Source organism: Oryx dammah, unplaced genomic scaffold, assembly GCF_014754425.2.
Source record: "Oryx dammah isolate SB20612 unplaced genomic scaffold, SCBI_Odam_1.1 HiC_scaffold_630, whole genome shotgun sequence".
Lineage (NCBI taxonomy): Eukaryota > Metazoa > Chordata > Mammalia > Artiodactyla > Bovidae > Oryx > Oryx dammah.
This window is the reverse complement of record NW_024070785.1, coordinates 1-10,034: the sequence shown is the minus strand read 5'-3', so window position 1 is coordinate 10,034 and position 10,034 is coordinate 1. Positions and strand designations below refer to the sequence as shown.

At 65.0% G+C, this 10,034-nt stretch overlaps 1 protein-coding gene across 1 annotated transcript; it reads right to left on the bottom strand.

Moving 5' to 3' along the window:
- Positions 1–4,852: 4,852 nt before the first annotated feature.
- Positions 4,853–9,853, bottom strand: LOC120859344. The gene is made up of 2 exons (XM_040235482.1): positions 7,904–9,853; positions 4,853–6,502 (listed from the first exon to the last, which is right to left on the bottom strand). The coding sequence occupies exons 1-2, from the start codon at positions 8,715–8,717 to the stop codon at positions 5,247–5,249; spliced, it is 2,070 nt and encodes a 689-aa protein (XP_040091416.1). The 5' UTR covers positions 8,718–9,853; the 3' UTR covers positions 4,853–5,246.
- Positions 9,854–10,034: the final 181 nt, after the last annotated feature.

Below are 10,034 nucleotides of genomic sequence, written 5' to 3'. Positions count from 1 at the left end.
TGCGGCCTGCAGTCCCCACTCCCTTAGCCAGGGCCAGCCCACAACCCCAGGAAGGGTCTAGGTCAGACGGCAGCCTCAGGTGAGGGCAGGCGAAGGGCCTCTGACCGGGGTTGGACATGGTGCTGGTGGCCGGCTCTGTGCTCAGCTGTGACTGGCCCGGTGCACAGAGAGCCTCAAGCAGGCCGGGCCCACCGCCCAGAGCCCAGAGGGAGGGCAGGCCCCCAACTCCGCACAGCAGGCTGGAGTGGTGGGGGAGACACGTGGCCACACACATGGAACCCTGCCTCCCCCTTGCTTGATCTTGAGAGCTCTCGCCGGGGCAGCCAGCCAGGCACTCAGTTCCTCTCTGTTTTCAAGGTAACAACAGGATGCTGGCCCAACTCCCTCACCCCTTCTGGAACTTCCTGTTGGGCAGCCAGTGGGGGGTCCTTGTGGCAGCAGCTTCCTGCCTTCCTGCCAGTCTGCGTGCTGAGGCACCCCAGGCAGATGACGGGGCAGGAACCCACGGGGCAAGGAGGAGCCTGAGTGCGATTTTAGAAAAGACAGACTGAGGCCTTGCAGGGAGGGGGCACGGGGCAGGGCTGCGCCCACGGCAGAGCCCACGAGGGACTGTGGGGCCCCGGGCCAGGGAGAGCCCCGGGTCCTCGGTGTGGTCCTGCTTCCCAGGGGTGCTGCACACGGGTGGGGAGCCGGGAGCCTGAGAGCCACAGGCCCAGCTGAGGCCCGGGGGAGGCGAAGGTGCCGGTCAGCACGGGGCGTGTCCATGGCTGTCCCCCGCCTTCACCTGGTCAGACTGAGGTTCACCCGAAGAAGCCCCTGGTCAGGTGAGGTCTCTGCACTCACGGTCCCAGACTTCGAAGGAGCCCTTCCAGATATGGTGTCTGGGCCTCATCACAAGGTGGAGGCCAGCAGGAGTCCAGAGGGCCCCAGTCTGATGGGTGTCCCCGGGGACCCTGGGCCCGGCAGCCCGGCTGAGAGCGGGGCCAGCGGGGTGGGTCCAGCCCCCACCCTGCAGGGCTCTGGGCTCTGGGAGCCACAGGTGGGTGTGGGGGCGTCTGTGTATCTGTGTATGTGCGAGGGTGTGTGGTGTGGCTGGAGGGGAGGCCACCCGAGGAGAGGGGGAGGAAGCTGCAAGGCCCAGAGGACGGGAGTTGGGGAGCCAGGCTCAGGCCTGAGCTGGGACAGGGCCCCAAGGAGTTGTTCTCCAAAGTTCTTCCCTGGCTCCCTAGGGCTACATTCCAGGGCCCGGGTACAGCTGGAAAAATGCCCACAGCTATTTCTTTGATGAATGAATGAATGAGCAAATGAAGCGAGTTTACACCCGAGCTCTGTGACCTTGCATGAAGAGCTGATTGTTCCAGGTAGAGAACAGACTCCCCAGGAAGACCCGTGCAAACGGAAGGTGCCCCCCTCCGACTACAACCCCTACGTCTGCTGGCCAGGCCCTCACCGCTGCCGGCAGAGCTGGGGGCTGAGGGAACCAGAGCTGACCCCCAAGGGCACTACTCCACCACCACCCCCGCCCCCACCATCAGCTCGAGCTCTCAGGGTCAAGACCTATGGGGTCCTTCACACCACCCGCTCCAGGAAGGCCCAGCACAACCTCTTAGGCCCTTGGTCCAGGACGACTGCGGTGGGGCCTTTGTGGCCTGTCCCCTAAACCTGTCCGAATTTTCTCTCCTTCTCCGTCTCATTCTTTCTACAAACGCTAAAAACAACCAAACAGTACCTGGGAGACACACCTGGTCGCTTTGTGGGCTCAGGACGGCTGACCACGCACGGCTTCGCAGAAACAGCCCGGGCGGAGTCTCGGAGCGCCCGCCCCAGGGGGCCCGGGACCGGACGGGGCCGGGCGGGGCTTCCTCTCTTCGCTGAGCGTAGGCTCCGCCCCCTCGCCCGTCACCCCGCCCCCGCCGTCCTGCACAACGGGGCCCGGGGCGGGGAAGGGCAGGGCGGGGCGGGGCTGCCCCAGAGCGTTGGCTCCGCCCCCTCGACCGTGACCCCGCCCCCTGCCGTCGGTTTCTCCGCTCGTTTTAATCAAGTTGAAAAGGAAAGGACGAAAATGAGCTGAAACCGAGGGGCCTGAGGGCAGCTCCGCGCGGGGTGGGAGCGCTGAGGACGCCCCGAAGCCGGCGGGGGCTTCAAAGGGGCAACTACCCCGGGCGAAGGCGGAGGCGGGAGGCCGGGGAGGAGGCGGCGGGGAGGGGAGCAGAGGCCAGGTGTGGACAGGAGAGGAGAGGCGGGGGTGTGGGGAGAGACAGTGGTGCCCTGGGAGAGCCCGGGGAAGAGGCCTGAGAGGCTGCGCGGGGATCGGAGGCCGCGGGAGGCCGGGCCGGGGAGGGCGGAGGGGGCGCGAAAGGAGCGGCCGCAGGACCGGCTCCGGCGCCCTCCCCGGGACCTGGCCGGCCTCCGCACGGGGCCCCGCCCGGCCGTGGCGTCTGAGGGCCGTTGCCGGCCCGGGGGCTCCGCTGCGGGACGCTCCAGACGCCTCGCGGGCACCTAGGGGCCCGTAGCCCGGGCAGGGCTCTCGGCCCGGGAGGCTGCCGGGCGCGGCAGGCGTGCGCCCCGCCCGCGGACTGGAGGAGCGCGCGCCTCCCCGGTTCCAGGACGCCCCCGTGTGCACGACAGAGGCGCCGCGTCCCGGCCCGACCTCGAGGGCTCCTGCGGGGGCCGGGGGGTGGCTCTGGCCCTCCCCTGGGAAGCCAGCCGGCGCCGGCCCTGCGCTCCCGAAGCCAGACGGGCCGGATCGGAGAGTCGGGCAGGGGGCCCTTGTGGCAGAGCACCTCTGAGTCGGGGAGCCTGGCTTCCTCGGCCGCTGTGGGAACCGAGGACCACAGGGCGGAGCCCCCGCCCCCGAGGGCGGAGGGCCCCCGGCTTCCCGCCCCTCCGCCTCACGCTCCCGGGTCCGAGAGGCAGGACCTGCGTGGACCTCCGCCTGCGGCAGCTCAGCCCGGCCTCCCTCCAGCCCCACACCTGGTGGACAAGGGGGGATGGCAGGGTGGCCTGCGAGCCCCCCAGGGAGAGGCAGGGCTGTGAAGCTGCTCCTCAGCAGAGTGCCCTCAGCTGGGGGCCCCGGGGAGCCCCCTGGGAGGAGCAGTGGCCTGCTGCCCAGGGGTCTGGGACGGAGCCTCAGCGGGCTGCCTGAGCCCCGCTCTGCCCCGTGTGGGCAGGTGGGGACCCTCAGGGCCCCCGGAGCCCCTCCTGAGGTTGTAGAGTGCATGGCTGCCTCGCGAAGAGGACTGGGACTGTGCTGGGACCCGGCCCGCCTCACCGCGACCGCCTAGGAAGCATTGTCCTTCTCTGGGACGTATGCGGCCACCAGCTGCCCAGCCCGGACCTGGCACGGGGCGACGGGCTCATCTTGGGTGACCGAGGCTCACATCGCAGGGCGGGCCTGGACCCTAGGAGTTCTCAAGCTGGGACATCCCTCAGCTTTGCCTCGGACCCTTGAAAGGTTGTTGTTGAATCATGACACCGGGACTCTTGGTCCCCGGAGGAAAAGAATTCAATCCGGGGCCAGAGACGAGGCTTGATCACTCAGAGCTTTTGTGTAATAAAGTTTTATAAAGTATAAAGTTGATAGAGAAAGCTTCTGATGTAGGCATCAGAAGGGGGCAGAAAGAGAACCCCCTGCTAGTCTTCAGCTGGATGTTATATAGTCATCAGCAGTCTGTTAATGAAAGAAAGGAATGTCTCAAAACTCAGAATGGCACCAGGCCCCTCACCCATAAGATGTATTTTGGGATAATCTTGGCACCAAATGGTTTATCTTGGGCCATAAAATGATTAACTTGAATCTTGAAGAAGGGCAGATCACCATACACATAGTTTCATTTACATAGATTAGAGGAACAATATCTGAGTAAAACATAGTGCTTTATCAGGTAGGTTCTGAGCCCAAAAGGCGGAACCGACTTGAAGACAGAGTTTGGAGTAAATGCATAGTACATTAGCATAGCTTAAGATTAAACATTTCCATAAGAAAAAGGCATTGGTTATGCCTAGGTTTGAGAATAGTTAAATTCAGGTGAAACCAGGTGTCACTATGTCAATATAGAATGTTAAGAGAGACCTCCTTTTAAATTTGTATAGAGAAGTAGAAAAAAATATCGCTAGTGTGTTTCCTCCTGCCACTTAAGAGAGATGAAAATGTCTGACACTTGCAGGCCATTTCCTCCGTTTGGAGACCCCTGGCCTTCCTGCCTGTTACCCTCTCACCCTTTTGGGCCTCGGTTGAGGGTCCTGCCACTGCCCCTGACCCGTCGCATGCCTCCCCACCCCTCAAAGCACAGGGACCTTCAGTCCTGCAGGGCTCCCTGGCATCCCGGGCTCCTCGCCACCGGCTCCGGGAGGGACGAGCTCCTGCAGGATTTCACATGTGCCCCAGAGAGAGTCCAATGACTCAATGCCAGGCTGAGGGGCACACAGAATGGGACCCCAGCTCAGGCTGGGCCACCAGGGAAGTAAAGAACCCTCTAGTTCTGGTCGAGGCCCAGTCCTCTGCTGGCCCACCTCACAGAGGCCCTGAGGCGATGGCCGGGGCTCCAGCTGCATGAGGCCGCAGGTGTGGGTGAGGGCCAGGGACCAGGGTGGCTGCCCGGAGCCTGTGCCATTCCAGGGGCGGAGCTCCCTCCATGCCCGTGAGCTTCCCCCACGATGAGCCCGTCACCCGGACCCATCTGGACCCTGCTCAGGCAGTCTGGGGGTGCCTGACCCTCGTTCCCTCCTGACTCAAGCCCTGGCTTGGCAGGCGCCCTGCTCCAGGACCTGGTGGTCAGCCCCGCTGCTTCAAGTGTTTGCTCTAAAGACCAAGCTGCTTGGTCTAAATAAACAGGCTTTTGGACCAGGATTGACTTAGATGCTCAGTTGTTACATTCTATCCTCTTTTGTTTCCAAACACAACATCCTCAAACACACACAGTCCACATTGCCAGCCTGCTTTGATAGAGAGGAGGAACCCCTCCGCCTCCTTTCAGGGCCCATGAGTCAGCTGAGTCACTCGGTCGAATCCGACTGCATCCCCGTGGATGGCAGCTCGCGAGGCTTCCCTGTCCATCACCAACACCCGGAGTTTACTCCAACTCATCTCCGTTGAGACAGTGATGCCGTCCAACCATCTCATCCTCTGTCTTCCCCTTCTCCCCCTGCCTTCAATCTGCCTTCAATGCTCAGGGCAGCCGAGGCCGCAGGAACCCCCAGGGGTGGCCGGCTGTCCAGCAAGGGGCCCTGCCTCTGCCCTCAGACCGTCACACGGGGTTCACCCCGACCGCCCCGAATCTCCTCAGCTGCAGGGACACAAACTGGCAGAAGCACAGGCCCACCTCCAGGTGGCCCGGGGCCCCCGCGGCCTCCTCCCAGTGGGGGAAGTGCGCGTGGGCGAGGCAGCAGGCGTAGCTGGACGAGAACCGCAGGATGGCCTCCTGGAACGCGGCCTCGCCCTCGGGGGCGCCCAGGAAGGCCCGCTTGCAGTCGCCCAGCACCACGTACACAAAGTAGAGCTTGTTCTTGGTCTCGCAGCCCATGAGCACCGAGTGCGGCGCCAGCAGCAGGTTGGCCTCCCCGACACAGCACGCCAGCTCCCGCAGGGTCCTCCTGGAAGACCTTCGGAGCCAGCACAGGGTGTTGACGCTTAAGATCATGAAAAAGAGGCAGAGAAATACACTGGCGCTGATCACGAGGAACCACTGAGGTGGCTGGCTCGCCACCAACCCGATGGTGAAGGGTAAGAACAGGAAAACCACAGCGAGGAGAATGAGGAGTATGGCCAGGATGACCCTGCAGCCCAGGTAACGCAGGAAGCAGCGGGGCGAGCGCACGCCGTTCAGAATGCCCACGGCTTGCTTGTACAGCTCGGGGTCCTCCAGCACCTCCTTCAAGGGGTCCGGCACGGCCAGCGTGCTGAAGCTGCCCACCTCCCACGAGGGCAGGCTGTCCCTGTTGATGCAGTCCAGGGTCAGCAGGGCCTTCCCGCTGTAGAGGGCGGGGGCCGAGCGCAGGGCCGGGGGGCGCGCCAGGCGCTGGTTGGGGGTGCACAGGAGCTGCACCAGCTTCTGGAAGAAGCGGCCGTCCGTGGCCTCCAGGTAGGTCAGGTGGCTGAGATGCAGCGGGACCCGGCAGGGCCGCAGCAGGACGGGGAGGACCGGCTTCCTCTCCAGGCAGGAGCCCACGAGCGACAGGTCGGCCTCCAGGAGGCACCAGCGGCTCTGCACAAAGTCCTCGCTCAGCACCAGCAGCACCTTCTGGCTTTGCTGTATGCAGCCCGCCATGTTCTCCAGCACGTTCCTGCCGGGCGTGAAGTCCCGCTCGTGCAGGCACACCCTCAGCCCCGGGAGCTCGGCCTCCAGGCGGCCGGTGAGCCCGTGGGTCCACACGGCATCCACGCTACTGTAGCTCACAAACAGGTGGAACTGATCGCCGGGCCTCAGTGGGGGGATGGCCGGGGCCCCGCTTTCCTCCCCGGCACAGGAACCCATGCGTGCTGCCCCGGGTCTGCCTCTGGTCCCTGAGAAGAGAAGCGCCCTTAGGCTGCAGGAGGTGGAGACGGATGGGCTGACTGTGCGGACGACAACGGCCGACCCTCTGCAGAGGTGGAGCCGCAGACGCAGCCGGCCGCGGTCAGCCCCCAACCACCCAAACCTGCCAGGTGCGGTCAGTGACGGCCCCCCTTCCCCCTCCCTACTCGGGACCCACCAGAGGAAGTCACAGGCGCCCCTCACCCGTCCCGAGGACACAGCCTCCTGGGGGGCCCTGAGCCCCTCCCACTCTGGGGCCTGCCTTCCGGTCTCCACCGAACCCCAGTGACCGGGACCCTGCTCCAGCACACCCTGGGGGTCTGCCCCCTGCGGCGCCCACCACAGGACATCTGGCTCCAAAAGGGCTGGGGCTCACGGAGGCCACACCTTCAGTCGCCTGTGGCTCACGTGTCCAGTGGCCTGGGGGCCTGGATGTCTGTGCGCTCCCAGACTTCCTGTGCTGAGATCCTAACCCCGGGGTGATGGTCTCAGGAGGTGGGGCTTTGGGAAAGTGAGAAGGCCACCGGTGGAGCCCCCAGGCGGGGGTAGGTGTCCTTCTGAAGGAGACCCCGTGGAGTTGCTGCTGTCCCCACCCACCCTTGCATGAAGACCTTCCCTCTGGGGCAGACTTTCCCCGGCTGTTCCCAGGCCTCCTCTGAGGACGGGCGTGGGGAGCGGGCAGGGTGGCACCACATTGGAGGCCCTTGGTGCCCAGGAAGCACAGCGGCAGCCTCTGCCTCCCAGACGTCTGGACGCTGCCAGGGAGCACCCTCTCCCCCTTGGAGGTGAGAGGAGGTGGCGGGGAGGGGGTGGTCCCAAGCGCCTCAGGGAAACATACTGGAAGCCGAGGTCTGCAGCCTCCAGCCTCCGGGCCTGTGGGAGGGCTCTGGGGCTGTGCGGTCACCTCCAGCGGTGCTCCGAGAGGGGTCACGCGTGCAGGGCCCTGGCCTGCCTCTGCTCTGCACCCATCTTCCCACTGAGGCTCCGCCGCGCCCGTCCGCGAGCCATAGCTGAGCCTGGGCCGCCCTCAGGGATCTGCCTGCTTGTCCCCAAAAGCACGTCCTGCAGGTGTCCTCGCGCGCCCACGGCCCCGTGCGGGTCACAGCAAGCAGCCCTCAACCCCACAGGTCCAAGGCAGGCTGTGCCCTCGCGGCCTCTGGGTCCTCCAGCTCGGACCCGTCCCCACTTGGGGGAGCAGGGTGGGGGTCATGAGGGCCAGGTCAGCTCGGGAAGACCCTGTGGTCTAGACCCCACTGCCCCTGCCACAGGGCCCCTGCATCTCGAGTGGGCCCGGCAGCTGAGAACTAGGGGAGGAGGCGCTGAACCTCGGAGGGACACCCCTGGGGAAGCCTGGCGCTTGGGACCACCCCCTCCCCGCCACCTCCTCTCACCTCCAAGGGGGAGAGGGTGCTCCCTGGCAACGTCCAGACGTCTGGGAGGCAGAGGCTGCCGCTGTGCTTCCTGGGCACCAAGGGCCTCCAATGTGGTGCCACCCTGCCCGCTCCCCACGCCCGTCCTCAGAGGAGGCCTGGGAACAGCCGGGGAAAGTCTGCCCCAGAGGGAAGAACTTCTGCAGCCGAGGCTTGTTGAGACATCTCTGCTAAATCTGATGAACAGCGGGAAAGTGAAAGAAGGAAGCAAAGTGAAGAAGGAGGGGGTTTCCGGGGAAGCGGCCGGTGCGGCTGCTGCTGGGACAGGGCACAGGCTGGTTCCGGAGGCGTTTCGGCCACGTATCCCTTGGAATCCAATGTTGATGGAGCCAGGTGAGCAACAGGCCCTGGAGGGGCCGGGAGCTCTCTGGAGGCTGGGCCAGGCCCTCCCGCTGGAAGCAGCAAAGGGAAAAGCCAGCGTGAGCCTTCTCAGGAGGGCAGGCCAGGCTGGGGTCAGCAGGGGAGCACACACCACAACTGGGCCTGGCTGCCAGCTCTGAGGGAAGTTCCCAGCTGCCCGTGACCCTCCCCAAACAGCCGCTCTCCTCCAGGAACCTCCCCCGGGGACGGGGCCAGGCGGCCACAGTCCACTGTGTCTTCCTGAAAACCTCCCTCCATTCACCAGAGCCGCCCAGTGATCGGGGAGGGCCACCTGTGCCCCTCGGGGCCTCGACGTCTCCCTCTCACCTGGGGAGGCCGGCCCCCAGACGCTCCTCTCTGATCCGAGCCAATGGACACACGTGATCACTTGAAAAACCCCGCTAGTCAGCCTCATACCCGAGGAAGAAACACAAGCTAAATCAGAGTGGCGCTAAGTCACTCCAGTCGTCTCTGCTCTCTGCGACCCCGTGGACGATAGCCCATCAGGGTTCTCTGCCCATGCCATTCTCCAGGCAAGAATACTGGAGTGGGTTGCCATGCCCGTCTCCAGGGGATCTTCCGACCCACGGATCGGACCCAGGTCTCCCGCATCGAAGGCGGACTCTTTCCCGTCTGAGCCACCTTTCCACTTAAAAACCTGAGATGTCACATGGGCAGGACAGAGTTAGAGAAAGCCCAGGGGTAACCAGAGCACTGAAAACAGGGCGACGGAGCTGTGACCTCGGGGCTCTCTTCGGAGCCCCAGCAGCAGTTCCACAAGATCACAGCCCTGAGCACAGATGCTGACTGTCCAGGACAGGATGCTGCTGGCCGGAGCCCCAAGGGGGGCGCCCAGGGGGGCTCGGCGCTCTCCTGGAGCACAGCCCAGAGGACTCCCACCCCAGCCGGGCTGGGGTCCTGCTCTGCTCTCAGCATCCGTGACCTGGAGGAGTGGGGAGGGAGGCAACACCCCGTGGCCCCTGCCTCGGGCTCCCAGCGCTCTCGGGGACGGGCAGGGCTGCTCCCTCCTTCCTTCCCATCCAGGCTGGACTGGACGATCTCAGCCAGCTGCTGTCTGAGCCTCTGATCAGCGTCTGGACAGGCATGGGTGCTGCCAGGGGGGGTGGGCCCTGCTGGCCAGCGGGGTCACCAGGTGGTCTCCTCCCGAGCTCCCGGGGCCCCTCACCCTGCAGGCCCCTCGGTCAGCCCCAGGACTCCAGCCACACCCAGCCTCCATCGCCTCTGCTAGTCACCCTTTCCCTCTTTGCTTCCAGATCTCAGGGGAGCCTCTGAGTAAGGCCCCCCTGGAGTCTCAGCCCTCCCCGGCAGCCCCCAGCACAGGCACTGTGTCCCAGCTCACTGGCCCTGCTCGGCAAGGTCAGGAGGTGGACACAGTGGGCACCCATGTGTGCAGCCTGCCAAGCAGCAAACGTATTTGGGATGGATGAGAGGGTGGGAAACCAAGCTCAGGTCAGTTTCCCACACGACCGGCTCCTCTGCCCTGGGTCAACCGTGTCCACACCTGGACTATGCCCACCTCCACGTGCACCTCCAGGCCCAGGGAAGGCCTCAAATGCGGCCTGCAGTCCCCACTCCCTTAGCCAGGGCCAGCCCACAACCCCAGGAAGGGTCTAGGTCAGACGGCAGCCTCAGGTGAGGGCAGGCGAAGGGCCTCTGACCGGGGTTGGACATGGTGCTGGTGGCCGGCTCTGTGCTCAGCTGTGACTGGCCC

What these genes read in the sequence shown, in the direction of transcription:
- LOC120859344 (XM_040235482.1), bottom strand. Translation starts at nt 8,717, where the DNA reads ATGAGGCTGACTAGCGGGGTTTTTCAAGTGATCACGTGTGTCCATTGG. An exon ending in GCACCCTCTCCCCCTTGGAG is followed by an intron (nt 6,503 to 7,903) that starts GTGAGAGGAGGT and finishes TTCTCTTCTCAG; the next exon opens with GGACCAGAGGCAGACCCGGG.